This window comes from Balaenoptera borealis (genome assembly GCF_965194805.1).
Source record: "Balaenoptera borealis genome assembly, chromosome: 6".
Classification (NCBI taxonomy): Eukaryota; Metazoa; Chordata; class Mammalia; order Artiodactyla; family Balaenopteridae; genus Balaenoptera; species Balaenoptera borealis.
In genome coordinates this window covers 18383136-18401261 of record NC_138863.1, presented here as the reverse complement: position 1 = coordinate 18401261, position 18126 = coordinate 18383136, and the positions used below count along the sequence as shown (strand labels likewise).

The 18126-nt window shown below is 43.1% G+C and overlaps 1 protein-coding gene across 7 annotated transcripts in view; it reads right to left on the bottom strand.

The window, feature by feature from the left end:
- NHEJ1 (non-homologous end joining factor 1) overlaps nt 1-18126 on the bottom strand; it is a 75807-nt gene that overhangs the window by 48253 nt on the left and 9428 nt on the right. For all 7 annotated transcript variants that reach the window (XR_014245967.1, XR_014245968.1, XR_014245969.1 and 4 more), the window contains exons 4-5: nt 15341-15479; nt 14703-14761 (exon numbers count right to left, since the gene is read on the bottom strand). Coding sequence is in view for 4 of the 7 variants with exons in the window: in XM_082396732.1 (XP_082252858.1) it covers nt 14703-14761; nt 15341-15479 (198 nt within the window). In the remaining 3 variants the exon portion in view is untranslated. The remainder of the gene's footprint in view (nt 1-14702; nt 14762-15340; nt 15480-18126) is intronic.

The following is an 18126-nucleotide window of genomic DNA, read 5'->3' as shown; positions in this document are numbered from 1 at the left end:
AATGTTGTCAAAACTAAACTTCTAGTAGCTAGCTAGGGAGTGAGGACCCAAGACCCAAACATCTAACACCACCTGGGAATCTAGCTCTTGGGGTATAAACAGAGTAAGAGTGTCAACCTCTCAGACTCACAGGAGAGCACCTTCTAAGACCAAAGACTTCAGAATATTTTCTCCAAGAGCACTGAGAAGTAGGGCTGGCAAGTCCTATTTATGACTTCACTATGATCAATCAAGAGCCTTGGGGACCAGGAAACCTTCCTCCCTTTCTGATTAATCAAGGGAGCTTACTCTTTACCCTGCTGGCTCAAGAGTCCAAGTTTCTATGAAGACTCATTTGTCCAGTCAGAGGAGGGGTGTGGCGGCGGGACTCCCCCCACTCCAGGCCTCCTTCATGCCAAAGAAGGAGGAAACAGAATAAGCAAAATAAAATTCATAAAGCGAAGCAGTAATTATGGTGTGGTCAACAAGAGGCTGTCCTCAGGCCCATCATTATGTGGCTAAATTTAACGCCCTGCGCGGCCAGGGGAGCCGTGCGCCCCGGGCACCGTGTGTCCACACAGACGCCAGCTTCGCCACCTTCACCCGCTCGACAGCCGCCAGGGCTGCCAGAAAGCAGGTCACAATTTTTTTTATAGTCTGTTTACCAAGATGCTGTTTTTACTGCGAGGTTTCTCTCATTTTATCTCTTTTTCCCTTTTCCCCAAACAGACTGGCCTGTATTTTCTGTCCTGGTTTTTTTTTTTTTTTTTTTCTTTCTCCCTCTCTCAGTACTATTTTCAGAACTCTAATTTTATATGGTATGTCCCTTTTTTTTTTTTTTTTTTTTTGGTAAATATTTGCCATGACTAAGCCAGGCACATCCAGTTTAAAAGGCTCCGTCCCACAAAACATCAGGTCTTTAATGATATGCATCTCATTAGCCTTCCCCATGAAAGGGGGTATAGAAAAAAAAACAACTTACAGACTCTCTCACTTTTTATATCTAGAGAGACCTATATTTATATATGAGGACAAGTTGGAAACTGACATTCTGAGCCTCGATATGAGGTTAGTACAATGGCCATTTGATTCAAGAGAGAGGAGCTATTGGTCTGTGTGTCAGTTGATGGCTAGTTGATCCAGGCGGTTCTGACCAGATCAGTACAGCCAGAAACAATGCTCGAACTTCTGAGATATCAGGGCTCACTAGATCAGGGGAACAAAACTCCGGGAAGTTCTCTGACACTAAATTTTCTAAAATGGAACAAAGAGAGTCAAAGGGGCACCGATATTTCCCTCCTCCACCAGTGGATGAAGTCAAAGAAAAGAAAGCTATGAGTTAAGAGAGCGCTGAGAGAGACCCCCTTCCAGTTAGAACTTCATACCTCCCTTCACCAAAGGGCTTCTCCAGCTGGGCAAAGCCCCAAAATTGATGGGAGGACTTCTTCCTGTACATGTTAGGTTTGATGAAAGGGGCCGCGTGTACATTTACTGCACTGAACAAAAGGCACAGCATCCAATACCCACTCTCCGAGGACTGATCTGTGATGCGTTTAAAATCACCTTGATCCTCCAAGAGGGAGTCAGATGAGCCCCTGCTATTGACAGTTTTCAATAAGAAATGCTGGGGGAGGGAAATAGATACATGGATTGAGAGACCCTGAGTGGCTGCCGAAGCAGCATCTCAAGGGGAGTCTCTACTTTGTTGGCATCACCAAAGGTCCAGAGTCTTTAACTTGGTTTTCATTGGTTAGTTTAGGGATAATCAGACTCTAGAGGATTAACTGATGCTAACTAAAATCATAAGAGACCAATTTAGAAATTAAAGTACCAATTTATTAGTTTACAAGGTGAGGGCTATACTATTCCAGTGACTGATATATCTTCAGCTGATTTTTCCTGGGACGCTGAATAAACACTGAGAGTGCTACTTGCTAAACACAGAAAAAAGGCAAACACAGCAAATGACTTTATGTGATAGTTCATATACACTGTGGAAAAAACTAGCCATTCATCCTCATTCTACTCTAGCATTGCTTTGGCACTGTGCTAGACAAATTAATCAATTGTTACTCCTTGGCTTTTCTTTTCCTAAATTCTATACAACTCTGCTCCTCTGTTAGTACATCTCCTCAGACCTCATGAATTAATTATATAACAGTTTTTCTCAAATTGCTTGTAAGAGCCAAGAGGTGTGCAAGACGAAGAGTTGGAAGAAAGGGATATGGGGTAAGAAATGAGGCGGTACTTGGGGCAGAGTTCTCTAGCCATGGACCACTTCCTTATCTCAAAATGAAGTTACGAGATAGTTACGAGTCTCCCTACTGCTCATAGATGGGTCTCAGTCTTGCCTCCTGCCCACAGAAAGTTCCAGGTGTAGCTGTGTAACATGTGGCAAGGCAATGGGACATGATGGAAGAACACTGGGCTGGAAGTTCAGAGCCCTGGGTCCTGGTGCCAAATTCTGGGTCCTGGTGCCAAAATCTACCACTGTTTTTCTACATAAGAGTTCTTTCACCTTTGTAGGCCCTAATTTCCTCATAAGTAGAACAAAGAGGCTTGATATATCCTTAGATTGATAAAGTCCCTTCCAGCTCTTAAAATTCTATGGCTCTAATCTTCTGAACAAGATATCTGAGATGCCATAATTTCCTTCTTAAGGTACTAGCCTAGGCCCTTGAGATCTATAACCTCATCTCATAAGCAATATATTTATAAACAGTTGGGTGGATTACTTCTGTAGGTAGCTAATCTCATCCACTTTATATTAATTCTTATTTATCTCAGTATCAGAGGTGACCCCAAATTGGGGGGGATATTCTGCTTGAGACTTGCATCTCCTTAGGTACCCCACTAAATTCAGCAGTTTCACTCTGCTCTTCCCCGGCTGCCGGGTACTGCAGAAAACTAAATGCTAAGATGTTCATTGACTATTCCTTCTTTACACCGAGCAGTATCATCATCCTTGTCTCAAAGCTCCTCTTCATTCCTAGCTTCACTCACACCAAGTTGGAAGGAGTTCTTTGGAATAAAGATTCGAAGAAGACAATGTACAGCATCAGAACTTAGGCTTAGGCTTCAAGGGTAAGAGTAACAGATGCCAAAGAGCTTTTGAAGGATTCCCTCAAACCACCACACTTAGGGAGAGCCTCTCAGATTGTATAAATGAATAAAATCCCTAGATGTGTCTTTCCTTCAGCAGCTATTCACCGTACAAAATCCCTCTAAACTTGTAGCTCAAGATTCACCTCTTCCAGAAGTACCTTACCCAAACTAGCCTGGTATGAACCCCAGATCCCATCCAAATGAATCTATTTCTTCCTCCTCTCAGACAACACGTATTTTATGTATTTAGAATATTCTTTGCATATGTGTAAACATGGTCTAATCTCTCTCTTCAAAAGTCCATCTTTCAAGGGCAGAAACCATGTTTTAACTTCTCAGTATGACTCCACGATGTTTAATATTTCACTGGTACTTAATAAGTACTGTCCACACAGAGTTTAAATTTCCAAATAAAAAAACAAATAGACCAAAGATCTCCCACACAGAATGAAAAAAATGCTTCCTGAGACTCCGGGGCAATTTCCCCTTTGACAATTCCCTTATGGGAGATAACAAGGATGCCCACGAATCCTGCTGTCTTGTTCCCTAAACACTGGACAGCTGAGCTGCCAACCTACAGGACTCAGACTCCCTCTCATGTTTCACTGTGGCTCATTATCCAAAACAGGTTTCACCCACAAGCGAAGACCATCATAAGAGACCACTTCAGGTATAAGGCTATATAAAGTCAATAGATCAGGCAAATCTTAAAGGTAAGTCGTTGGATACTTTTGTTTTCTCTCTTCCTTTCTATAACCAGAGACATTTACCAATGTGAGAAACTTCTCCAATGCCAAGACCTTTGAGCTACAAGCACTCATTATTGTGTACCTCCTACTACAGTGCACTGCAGTAGGTTCAGAAGAGGAAACAAAATGAGCAAGACAGTTTTGCCCTGATGGAATTTATCACCTAACAGGGGCGATAAGTACAGAAATTCTTATATACAAGGCCAAAGTGATAAGAGACACAGGAAAGATACAAAGCGTTGTGGGATCTCAGAAGAGGGAAAGAATATAGCTTATACCTTGACTTCTGTCCGTTTCACTATTTCTAGCATAACAGAAACGTCATGGAACCATCTGATTCTCTTTTTAAGTAAGGAGAATTAAACGCCCTTGGAAAGAACTGCAAAATTCCTGGATGAAAAGGCTACATCCCCTGGGGAAAGAAGAGGGAAATAGGCAGAAATCAAGTCATCTATCTTCAAAATATCGCCTGTGCCTTCATGCCACCCACAAATCCCAGAGGAAGGCCTATCCCCTCGCTTTGCTCCACTCCGTAGGTCCTTGCTTTCACACTGTCATTTTCCCTTCACCACCGTAAGTTTCTCCTTCTCCAGTGGCTTCTTTGTTTTCAAACACATATGTGTCTTCTCTTCTTTAAAGGGGAGTTTTGCTGGGCCACTTCTAGCTCTCCTAGCTAGCTCTCATTTCCTTTTCATTGTGAAACTTCCCGATGAGAGTTCTACACTTATTGCTTCCATTGCCTTATCAATCGACCCTTCTTTAGCTGCCTACAATCTGCTGATATTGCCCAAGATTCCGAACTGCCTGATGATCTTTCCTCGGGCAGTCAGTCTAGTCTCTATCCAGCACGTGGCACGGTGGATGACCCTCCCTGGTGATGGGAAGAGCATGGGATTTGAATAGAGACAAATTCTGTGACCTGAAGTAACCCGAAGCAAATTACCTAGCCCTTGAGCCACTGCTTCTTTATCTTTACAATGAGGATAATATCACCAACCTCATAGGTTTGTTGTAAGGATTAAAAGTTATAACTTAACTGAAGCACCTACTGCTGTATCTAACACACGTGCAGTATGTACTTGATAACTGCTAGTTCCCCTTTCTTAGCTAATTTACTCCTCTATCCAGATTCTCTTCCTATCTCACGTTTCCTTCACTGGCTCCTACTACTTTCCAATTATGATTGTTCCCCAAATCTCAATCATTGGACTTCTGTTCTTTTCTCCATGCTGTTCCCAGCAAAAGATGCTTCCATTCTCATGCCTTCAAATGCTGCTCCTTTGTAGAACATTCCCAATTCTATTTCTAGAGGTCCTTTTTCAACCTAAGCTTCAATCCTATTTTTTAAACTCTTTCCTGAACATTCCCACTTGTATGTCCTATAATCAATTTAAATCCAACATGTACTGAAAAAGATTTTCATCTTATGTTTTTAAATTAACTCTAATTATATATAAGGCATTGTTGTTGTTTTTTTAATAAGCTAAGGCATCGTTAAGTGGTCATACTGGAATGAATGAGCTTTTATGAAACCCTTCCTCTACTAGGGGATGACGAGGGAGACTCAACTGTGTGAATTGTGGCAAAATGTTCCAGGGGTATGTGAAGCTTATAGGTTAGACCTAAAAGGACTCGATACTTGCCAGAAATAAGGTATCAGTTATCACTGCCTCACTACTCAATTCTCAACTAAGTGTATTTCTCAGACCAGAGATTGAAACCAAATGAGAGACTAACAGTGGATTCGGTGAAGCTAAACAGAAAAAAAGAAAAATAGTTTTCATTTTAGAAGAGTTGGTAACTTCCTTTGAATGAAATAAGGTGCACAGCCCCTGCGGCAGTGTCTGTTAAACTGTGTTAGCCAGTCTGGGTCTAGATGTATCTAGACATGCAGGATTTAGTTTTCCACAGGCCCCTACAAACTCTGTTGTCTTTTATCCAGCCGGATACATGTTTCTGTTATATACCTACCCCCTGTAGTCATCTGAGTTTGTAATACCTGGTTTTGAGTGTTTTAGGATAAGAGAATTTAAATGTGATAAAGCCCTTTACTACTGAGATTCTCAGAATCAGAAAGCCCAAGTTTTGGAAATGAGTAATTTTAACCCATTTGTATTTTCTATATTGATTTCCTTTTTGTTTTCCCACAGATTTTTGGTGGGTTTTTTCCCCTCAGATTTTTAATAAATTTTCTTTTGAAAGTATAAGCCCTTATAGAGCTTTGTAAAAGGAAAATAAAGAAAGAAGCCTTTTTATACATTCTTGGGGCAAAAAGAGAGAAGTGGTGACCCCTGGTAGCAGGGCTCAGTGGTGACTACAGGAATCCCAGTGAGAAAACCCCAAAGAGAAGGCAAAATTCAGAAGAAATATGGTTGAGAAACATGTGCAGCCATCCCTTCCTCCCTGGAGATTTTCATTCCAGACCTCAAATACTGGTGGACTTGTGTTTTAAATAAGGAAAACCATTCCTTTATATGCCCAAGATTAGATTTAATTGAGCCCCACCCATGATTTTTCCAGTCTGTCAATGGCACCACTATTCTTCAGATCACATAGGCAAAGCACTGACAGCCTAATCTTCCTAAAAGATCACTTTCATATGTCACTTCTCCAGTCAAAACTTCCAATGGTTTCCCACTCTCTATAACAGTAATTAACTGCAAGAAGGAAGCGCCCCATCTCCCTCCTAGGAGACGTGCCCCTGTTTGAAAATCACTGCATGTAATGATAGATGTTAATAACTGGACTGAAACGGGCAAATAAATGGATTACAGGCAGAAAAGAGCTAAAAAACATTTACCTTCAGAACAAAGCACCAATCTTCCAGGCCAGCATTTAAGGCCTCCCCACAACCTAGCCTCAAGTTATTATCTTGCTAACTTTATTTTCTACTAATCCTCACCCACTCTTCTTCTTATTTTACATCCTTTGCCCATGTGCTTCTCACCTAAAATGCCTTCCACATAGTTCCCTAGCAAAATCTGAAAGAAATACTAAAGTCCAGTTCAAGTAATGCCTTTTACAGGAAGCTTTTTCCAATCACTCCACTACTGTGGCCCCTGTAGCCATTCATTAAGTACAGCAAGCTCTTTGATGGCAATATTGCCATTTATGCTCATAATACATATGCACAATACTGAATACTGTAAGGATGAACTAGCTGCAAGTCTCTCGAGATCAGAGAACTGACACACACAATCGTATGGAGGATGTTCTCATGCATCTAGACTTATCCTTCTTTATGATGCCCATGAAGGAAACTGAAAAAACATCCTCTGAATGCTATGTCTTCCTCTACATATTGAAAAACAGATATATGGCAGAGGAGCAGCCCTTCCAGCCTTGGAAGTAGAGTCCAGACAGAAGAAAGACTGAGGAAGGAAGAAACTTAATAACTTACTTTAGGCTCTATGACTAATGTTCTTTCCAGGATTTTGTCAGGTTCTTATTCCTTTGGTTTTTGAGATATTTAATTTCTTAACTGGCTCTAAAAAAAGAGGTTCTAGGATCTCTCAGTAATAAAAGATTCAAGGTTTATACTTCATCCCAAAATTGGGACTGTCTCCCAGTAAACTAAGTGTCAAAGAAACAAGGCAGGTAGTAGAATGGCAATCTGACAGTGATCTTCTCCTTAGGCTACTCATCTGTTTACAGTAGGGCTGTCTAAGTCTCAGGCTACCAACAGGTGATGGTTTCATGGCCTATTCATAAGACAGTAAAAATAAGGAAGAATGGGAAGATATGACTCCTTCATCCATCAACAAATACTTCGTGAGCGCCAACTATGTGTGGAGGCACTGCTCTAGGCACTTTGGATAAACCAGCACGCAAAACACACATCCTTGTCCTCATTGAGTTTATACATTCGGGCAGGGGGAAGACAGGCCATAAACCATAAGCATAATAAAATAAGTAAATTTGATGGTAATATGGAAGATAAGTGCTATGGCGAAAAAATAAAAAGCAAAGCATGGTAAAGTGAAGTGGGAGTGCCAGGTGCAGAGGGGCAGGGATGTGGCTTACAATCTTAAATAGGATAATTAGGGTAAACCTACTGAGAAGGTGACATCTGAACAAAGACATGATTGTAGTCCATGTAGATATGCCAGCACATTTCTTGACATGCCTCCCCTGAAGAGGTGGAGCTTAATTACCCTTTCCTGGAGTGTGGCCTGGACTTAGTGACTCACTTCTAACGAAGAGAATATAACAAGACGGTGATAAGGTGTCACTTCTGAGATTAAGTTATAAAGAGACTGCAGCTCCCATCTTGGTCTTGGTCTTGGTCTCTCAGCCTCTCGGATTATTGGCTCTGGAGGAAGCCAGGGCCGTGTCATGTGAGCGGCCTTATGGAGAGGCCATGTAGCAATGAAATGGCACCTCCTGCCAACAGTCACATGAGAGAGCTTGGAAGTGAATTCTCCAGCCCCTTATGATGACTGCCTTTCCAGCCGAGATCCTGACTTGCGGTTTCAAGGGAAACTCTGAGCCAGAATCATCCAGCTAGCCGCTTCTAGATTCCCGACCTTCAAAACCATGTGAGATAATAAATGTTTATTGTTTTAAGCCACTAAGTTTTGGAGTAATCTGTTATACAGCAATAGATAACTAATACAGACAGAAAAGAAGGGAGGGATTTGGCCATACAAATATCTGAAGAAAGAGCATTCCAGGCAGAGGGAATAGGCAGTGTAAAGGCCTAAAGGAGGTGATGCTTAGAGTATTAGAAAACCAGCAAGAGGCCAGTGTGGCTGCAGTGGAGTGGGAGTGGGGGGAGAGGGAGGAGATGAGGTCAGAAAGGTAATAAGATCCAGATCATGTAGGATTTTGTAGGCCATCATAAGGTCTTTGGGTTTTACTCTATAAATGAAATGTGAAGCCAGCTTTGAGCGGGAGAGTATCACGATGTGATTTGTGTTTTTAAAAGATCACTTTGTTGGTAATGGGCCCAGAAGGGAGGAGAAGTAGCAACAGGGATACTAATAAAGAGGTTAATGCAAAAATGCGGTTAAGAGACGATGGTGGCTCAGCCAAGAGTGGTAGCAGCAGAGGTGAAATTACAGGTGTACTTTGAAGGTAGAGCCAAGAGGCTGATAAACTGGATGTAGGATGTGAAAGGACAGAAGTCAAGGATGACTCCAAGGTTTTTGGCCCTAGCAAGTAAATGGATGAAGTTTCCATCAACATGGGAGGGGGTTTTTAGAAAAGCAAATTTGGGGGTTAGGATTAGGAGTTCAGTTTTGGACATGTTGAATTTGAGATGCCATTAGACTTCTATGTAAAAATGTTGAGGAGGCAGTCTGAAGTTAGGGGCAAGGTCTAGAATGAAGATTAAACTTGGGATTCATCAACAAGATGATATTTAAAGCCATGGGACTAGATGAGATCACTAAACGAGTGAAAAAAGATCAGAGCATCACGGACTGAGTCCTAAGGCACTCCAACATTAGGAGGTAAGGGAGAAGAACCAGCAAAAGATTCTGAGAAGGAACAACCAATGAGACAGGGAGAAACAGGAGAGTATTGTTCTGTGGAAGCCATGTTAAGAAAGTATATTGAGGAGAAGGAACTGACAAGCATTATAAAGGAAAAACCTAAATGGGAAAGGATGAGCCAACTTGATTGGCTTCTGTCTCCCTACCCTTCTTTTCATTTCCACATCCTCCCTGATGTCAAATTCTACAGCAGTGATAAGTACAGGGGGCTGTGGGGATAGCAGGGTAGTGTACTTATCCCTGGAGGAAGGAGAGCAGACTGAGAAAAGGAAAAACTGTCATGGAAGACTCACAAAAGGGATGACACCAGTGCAGAGTTGGGAAAATTGAACAGGAGTTTGCCATGAGGACAAGAGAATACCAGGCAAATGGATCACGAGACGTACGGGCAGGAAGCTGTCAATACTTGAACATGATGAAAGGGTGGGGTGCTACTGGGGAGTGACAGAAGGTCAGGCTGAAGAGGTCAGCAGGACCAAATCATGAACCATCTTGTGTGGCGTGCAAGGAGTTTGAACTTTACCCTGAGGGCTGTTGGGAACCAGTTAAGGACTTTAAGCAAGAGAGTGACATCATCATGTTCCTGTTTTAAAGAGATCACTCTGACATAACTGCAAGTTCAACTGGAGGAAAATAAGTATTGACTGGTAGACAAGTTAGGAGGCTGTGGCACAGTCAAACCAGCAATGGGGTGGGGAATGGCTAATCTAAGGCAATGGAAGCCGGAATAGAGAAGAAGAGCAGATTCAAAAAAGGGTTAATAAGTTAGGCTCTGGAAGTAAGGACAAAGAGAAGAGGGGATAACTCCCAAGTTTCTAGCTTAGAAAACTGAATGGATAATGGTACAATTCCCCAAGATAAGGAATATAGAAGAGAACTGGGTTTGGGGAGAGTAGATGATTAATTTTGGACACGTTTAGGGTATTGCATTTGGGACATCCAGGTGGGAATGTCAAATATGCAGAAAGAAATATGGGCCTGAAACATAGTGGAGATATAAAACTGGTACTCAGGGGTGTACTACTGATAGCTGGAACTGGGTTCTGGATGAGATCACCCAGAGAGAAAGAGAGTGAAGGGTGGGAGGATGGAGGACCCAATCCTAGGTAACACTAACATTTGAGGGTAGGGAAAGGATGGAGAGTCACCCAAGGAAACCAAGTAGAAGCTGTCTGTGAACTTAACAGGATAGCAATTTTCAGGTTAAAGAACTCTGTATCTTCCCCAGGTGTCTTTGATATAAGCTCTAGCTTCATAAGAACAGCAATGAATATCTTCATAGCTTGAAGTCTCTGCTCTAGAATCAGGCTGCAACCAGACAGGGGGTGAAAATACTAACTAAAACTAGACAGGACACAAAGGCCATGGCTACATTTAGGATGCTGAGTCAAATCAATGTTAACTATAGTTGTAGAACTATAACTATATAATAGAAATTGGTTAAGATATTACATGGAACAGATTCTTTAAGTCTTACAAGGCATTCAGAAAGCAGTAACAGGAGTGACTGCTATGCTGAATATTCTCCTCTGAAGATAGAGAAGGAGAGAACTGCAAAAATCTCTATCTCTGCTAAGGCCTCCCTCCCCGAGGAAGCCAACTTCACGCAACTGCCCAGGTTTCGGTGTCCAGGGCTGATTCCCAGCCAGGGGTTGCCAGCTGCAGAGGGCGGGGCTCTATTTTGGGCTGCCTGCTGTCCCTGAGCCCAGCCGCGTCTGGTTTGAGCAGCATGCAGCCCCAGTGACTCACACACCCATGCAAACCGCCTGTGGCTCGTGGCATGGCCTCGGAATGCCAGCCTTAGGCCAGCTCCCTCCTCACCCCATTACACTGGGATAAATAAATAAAGAGCACGCCAGCAGCCGTACAGCCTGATGGCAACCAGATGAAGAGAGGGAGGCATGGACGCGGCCAGGGGAAGGAACTCCCTCCAGTGGACCCTGCTGAGCGTGGGCCATGCCAGCCCACTCATCCTAAACTTCCTCTTTAACACTGTTCATACTGGCATGTAGTAATAGCCCCCAATTCCTTGACTGGTCTTCTATTCCTAGCTCCTAGTCCTAGGAAATGCTCTACATGGGGATGTTGCCTTCTGTGAGAACAGGGCCAGCCCTGACTTGAATGGGCACTGCCAGGAATCCCCCTCTAGTTAGGCCACCATCGATTGGCCCCCTTGGGCTCCCTGGAAATGAAAATCAGGCTCCTAAGGGGAGAGGAAAAACAAAAGGACTAAATGTGGAGAAGTAACCCCTGTCCGATCCTTAAATATTCTTCCTGGCCTTAGTATCCTAGAAACCTCCCATCCTACTGCCTCCTGTGCCCTATCTCAATGGCCTCTTGCCTAGCAATAGTCCTAACGAGAAGTAGGAAAAACAGACCCCAGACACTGACCGCATGGCCCTCTGACATCAGCCCTGGCCCCCCTGCACCTTCATCCCGAGCTCTCTGTCCCTGGTTTGTTTATCTTCCTATGTTGCTTATTTTGATGGCACATCCTTTCAGCTCAGTCTTGGGTGACCCCGTGACCCTTCTGTGTCCTGTTTGTAGGACCCCAGGCAAGCAGAGTAACTGAAAAGATGCACTGGCCATAAGAAATGCTGCAGTCCCGGTAGGAAACCTTTCAGTTCTAGCAGTTCTGCAGGACATTCCGAGGACAGGGCAGTGATCCCAGAGGTCACAAGAATTCTACATTATCCTAGCCCTTGACTCTCCTCTTATTTGTGTGTACGACCAGTAAAAGTAGCAAAACAAAATAGGGATAATCCTAGACTATGAGTCAAGAAGTGTGGATGGTCCTAAACATACAGCTACCACCATATGACCTTAGGCGAGTCACTTAACCTCTCTGAGGCCCAATTTCTTTTTTTTTTTTTAATTTATTTTTATTTATTTATGGCTGTGTTAGGTCTTCGTTTCCGTGCGAGGGCTTTCTCTAGTTGTGGCAAGCGGGGGCCACTCTTCATCGCGGTGCGCGGGCCTCTCACTATCGCGGCCTCTCCCGTTGCGGAGCACAGGCTCCAGACGCGCAGGCTCAGTAGTTGCGGCTCACGGGCCCAGTTGCTCCACGGCATGTGGGATCTTCCCGGACCAGGGCACGAACCCGTGTCCCCTGCATTGGCAGGCAGATTCTCAACCACTGCGCCACCAGGGAAGCCCCCCAATTTCTTAATCTATGAAATGGAAAGCTACAACTATCTATCGTCCAGATCCTTTCCAGATATAATAAAATTCTACAAGTCTATGCAGTTTGGATGTGATCCACCCAGAACCTAGAGGACCAGAGTTCTTGAAGTAGTTGGTTCCAAACACCAATCCCCTTCCTGGGCTAGCACCTGTATTCCGTATGCTTTCTCATTCAGTTCTGCAGTGTTCCTCCACCCCAATAGCATGAAAGAAATGAGACTTCAATTCTACAAATGAGAAAATAGAGGCTCTGAAAGAAGTGATTTATCCAAAGCCGCAAAATAAATCAGGAGAATAACTGAAGATCCCAAGTATGGGTCTAACAAGCAACACTATATCCACAGCCCACACCACCACAATTTTCATAAAATCCAGCCAGTGTAGGTTTATCAACATATTCACCCACAAACTCGTTGAGAACCTATTACTTCTAAGCACTATGTTTGGTGCTGGGAACATAGAAACACATTCAACGTGGTCCTTGCCCTCAAAGAGTCCATAGATCAGTAGAAAAAGACACAGTCTTGCAGACATACAAACAGCATCATGACAAAGTTATAACTAGTAAAATAGAGGCATGAACCAAGGCACTATAGTAGCAGGAAAGAAGGATTATCTTTACAAGGACAGTCCGGAAAGGTCTCCCAAAGAAGCTGAAGCTGACACTTGAAAGATTAATAGAAGTTTACAAGGTAGATAAGACCAGGGCACTGGGCATTCTAGATAAAGGAACAATGTGTGCAAAGACACAAAGGCTAGAGAAAACAGCATTTTTGGTAATTCAAAGCCATTCTGCATGGCTGAAGCATAAAATACACAGAGAAAAATGTTGAGAAACCCAGCTGGATACGTATGCAGGCACTAGATCAGGAAGGGACCTCCCTGCTGAGCTAAGAATAAGCCTCTCATTGTTTGACTAAGGGGCTGAGGTAGGGAACTAGTATGCCATCCCAGCCTACATTAACCTCCTTAATACCCAAACCTATCTGAGAGAAAAATGGGGGAAGCTATCTGAGAGAAAAATGGCCTAGGAAATCTCTCTCTGTCACAAGTTTAGGTTTAATGATCTCTCTTTCCCCATGAAGACCTGAAACCTATTCTGCTTCAGGACTTAGCAACACATGCTTTCCTTCTGCTCCAGAATTACAACTGCTTCAGTAGATGAACTGAGCGCTCAACTCACATGTTTTGTTCTCACTGTTAAGACCTCAAGCATCATGAGGCTACTGCTCAGTCAACGGACAGAGGCAGAACAGAAGGTTCCAAATCACCTGCTTTTTGCTCAGCCCTGTGAAAAGCACTAATTTCAGGTTCAAAAGAAGTAGGAGTCCCAGTCCCTGTCCACAACAAGCTTACAAATTAGCCTAGAAGACAAGACAGAAATATAAATAATCTATACATAACACAATATTACAACAGCATTATTTACTTACACAATAAAGTACCAACCTGGGTAACATGTATAATTAGAAAATAGTGCAATAATACTAGGGTACTAACTGTACAACCAACAAGTCTCAGAAGAGTTAGAGAAAAAGATCAATATTGACTGGTATTATCAAAGGTCACTATTATTAATATTACCGCTGCTTGGCATTTAATAGATGTTTCTTTTGGCCAAGTTCAATCCTTAGAAGGGAAACCTAGGCAGGAGCTTCTGACAGGCCACAATTATCTACTCCCCATTCATTCCTTTGCCAGTCCCCTTGTATAAACACTGTGATTTTCCACAGCCTACTGTGCCCACAAGACAGTCCCCAAATGGTAGCCCTGTGCTTTTCACCTTCCTCTACTGCAGGATGTCGAAGGGGCCCGGATAAGTAATAATGACTAGCCCCCCGCTCCACAATCCAGACCTGGGATCAGATCTCAGCAAGCAAAAATTTAGCAACTGGTCGACCAAGGTTTCCAAGAGAATTCCAAACAAAATCCCTAGGTACTTTAGCAGAGATGTTTTACAAATGTTAATCAGCTCACTTTTGCCTTTTACATCTTTCCCCCTACTTCTCCCCATCATCCCCAGGTACATCTTAAGCTTTATCAGACTTTCTATAGGTAACTTTTCCACAGAAAGGGCTCTCCAACGATGCAAGCAAACCTAACACCCAAAACGCAAGTCACCACTCAGGCACCTGGAAAGAGGAAGTAAAGCAAAGCTGCACAAGGAGAAAGGAAATAACAAATACTCTACCTCTACCATAAATTGTTCCAAGAAGGAATTCTCTTCAAATGGCTCTGTCTTCAACCGATCTGTAACAAGAAGGGAGGCAGAAAAGAAATATGAGTCTTAGAATGAGTTTCCTACCTGTGAGATGGAAAGGGAACAGAGCCCAGGACTTCTTGGGAAAGAGGATAAAGATGCAACACCCAGAGACACCTAGTCCAGTGGGAGAAGAGGACAAACAGGAGGAGGAAAGGGTGATTAGCAATAAATGACAGGTTCAGTGGCGGCATGTGCTCTAGAAGGTTTTCCCACCACAAAGACAGGTGAAATTGAATTTTTATTCTGAAGTTGGAGCTATGCAGCTTCCTAAAGTCCCAAGTCATTTTTCCCTCATGCAATTTTATATAGCTGTTGGCCCTTCCCAGAGTCTTTCCTTGCCATTGCCTAGGGCATGTCTGGACTCAGTTACAGCTTCTATTGGATACTTGGGCCCCAGCCAGGTACTTGAGGCAAAAGAAGTGTCATCTAATCTCCAGTCCTGGTCAGCACCCAGCACCCACCCTCGGGAAAGCACCTCCCTAATGCAAATGAGTCTCCCCCTTTGCTAAGGCTCTTCGACTGTCTGTACCACTCCCGACCCAACTCCTCAAAGAATGTCCTCTCACCTCGGCTCAGCGTAGCCCCACTCTCCTGGTAGTCCTGGATCTCTAGATCTTTCATACGAAGCAATGTTGCTAGGTCCCTCACCTGGCACTGCAATGCCAGATTCATGCCCATCAGAGGACGAATCAAATGTTGGGAGACCTTCCATGGAAGAGATACCAATTAGCCAACAGATAAACATAAAGTACTCCCTAACAGGGTATAAGGTACCAGGAAAAAATACTGAAAAACAAATGTTTTCACAGGAACTTGTATTTTCATAGTCAAGCAACCCATTTACATGAATGTAAACACAAATATCATAATTAAATAAGTATATGAAAGAGGTTCAAGGATTTTCTTTGTGGCACAGATAAAAGGATGGGAAGAATAAAGGAGAACATGTATGAATAGATAACCTAGAGTTGTGATTTAAAGAGAAGGATGTGATACAGGTGATGAGAGGTAAGTGTGGACTCAACTCTCAGCAAAAACTGAGAGATGAAAGCAGAAGATCCCAGTAACCTCCAAGAAAGTAGGTGCAACTAAAACAGAGTATGCTAGCTGGAGTGTAATAGAAGACCAATATCAACAGAAAGTAGGGAACTGTGAAAGTCAAATCAGACCCAGACACCAATTATGAACCATTTCAGGGCTGACGATAGCCCAGAATGAGGCCAGAGTTTCCATCTGTTCCCACAAATGCAGCAAAGTCTAAGGTCATTGTTGTAATAGAAACAAGCCAGTCACCAAGAGACCATCCTAGGAAGGAATAAACCACCCCTCCACACAGCTCGCTCTTAACCAGAGGTAAGAAGGATGTAAGCATGGCTACACTGCATTGCAGCTAGAGTGATGCTCTCATATGATAATGCGTAGCTATATAGAGTAACCATTCCATTCACCTATACAAGGTGTCCATTAGCCGTCAAAAAAATTAGCTAAAATCGATAATTTGTGGCTGGGGGGTATTATGAAAGTTCCTTTCCCTTCACGCAAGGAGATGAACTAAAGGAGGCAGTGAGAAGAAACGCCCTAGATCAGAGGTCAGCAAACTTTTTCTGTAAGGGCCAGAGAGTCAACATTTTCAGCCCTGTGGCCCATACAGTCCCTGTCACAATATTCAACTCTGCTGTTGCAGCAAGAAAGCAGTCATAGACAACATGGAATAAATGAGGGTGGCTGGGTGCCAGTATAACTTTACAAAAATAAGCAGCAAGCCAGGTTTGGCCTGTTGGCCATAGTATGCCAACCCGTACCCTAGACCTAAAAAGGATAGCTTTTAGACAAGAAACCCCACAGAGGCTTGCAGTGAGGAAAAGGTACTAAAGTGGCACATAAGATGTGCAAGCTGGATCAGGATCAGGATCAGAAGTCTGGACTCTTCAGACTTGTATGTTTTCATTTCCATTAATTTTCTAGTAAAACTTATTACTAAAGACTTCAGGTGTATTGTGGCTCAAACTAACAGGAAATGATTCTTTTTCTCTAAAGACAGAGTCGAGGAGAAGACACTGGGTGTGTGTTAGGGTTGCGGGAGGTTAGGGTTTAGTGGCAGCAGCTTTTGCACCAGCACCAGGACCCAAGAAACGCAGGGTAAACAGTGCAGAGTGGAAGGCCGGCAATCAGGTCCAGCTATAGACACCCGTCACCTCTTTCTGTCACAGAGCACATCCCAACCTAGAACTGTCTCCCAGCTCAGTCCTTAGTATAAACTTAAACCTCCAGGAAGTACTGTTCAGAATGTGGCAGAAGCTCTGCTTTTGGAAAATGTATCTGCTCTAGACTCAACTCTCTTTCCTAGGAATTGTTTTAAGTTTGGTCCTTCTCAAGGGAGATCAGGAGGAAAAATAGGTGAATACTTGTATGAAAGCAAGCCAATATTTGGTGAGTTGAATTGAAAATAATTGCCACTGCTAACCAAGCAGCATCACCATCCATTTGCTGGCAGCACTCAAATAACAGAAATTCCTAGAGTTAATAGCCAACCTTTCTCTGGGGGCTACTTTCACAGCAATTCCTTTGAGTAGTGGTAAATATAACAGCATGAAACATGATGACAAACAGTTTTTAATCAATGCCATGTCTAATTAAATGTAGTTATTATTGAAATTATTGATAGGACTCCAATGTCTATATAGCATTTTTTTAAACTAATTTATTTATTTATGGCTGTGTTGGGTCTTCGTTTCTGTGAGGGCTTTCTCTAGTTGTGGCGAGTGGGGGCCACTCTTCATCGCGGTGCGCGGGCCTCTCCCGTCGCAGAGCACAGGCTCCAGACGCGCACGCTCAGTAGTTGTGGCTCACGGGCCTAGCCGCTCCGCGGCATGTGGGATCTTCCCGGACTGGGGCACGATCCCGTGTCCCCTGCATTGGCAGGCGGATTCCTAACCACTGCGCCACCAGGGAAGCCCTATATAGCATTTTTTAAAAGCTTTTTATCCTTAAATATTTCAACTTCTCAAATAATTTCATAGGATTGGGTTACACCACTCTGACTCATTGGGGTATAACTCATTTCAAAGTTAGTTGAACCCTAACTTAGATCAATTAATTAGAATAAAACACTGTGGTTAAGCAACATATTTCAAAGCAAATCCACAGATACTACAAAGAAAAATCTTGAAATGCTTTAGGAGGCTGGGACACTCCCTCCCTTTCATTTACAGACAGCAACATACGAAAAGATGCAGTTCAATAAATCAATTCAACAAATACCTACTGGGTGCTGAATACACGCTCTGACCCTGTGAGGCTTCTGCCCTCAAAGAGATCACAACAGTTAAGGAAGTCAGGAAGTGTGGTGGAT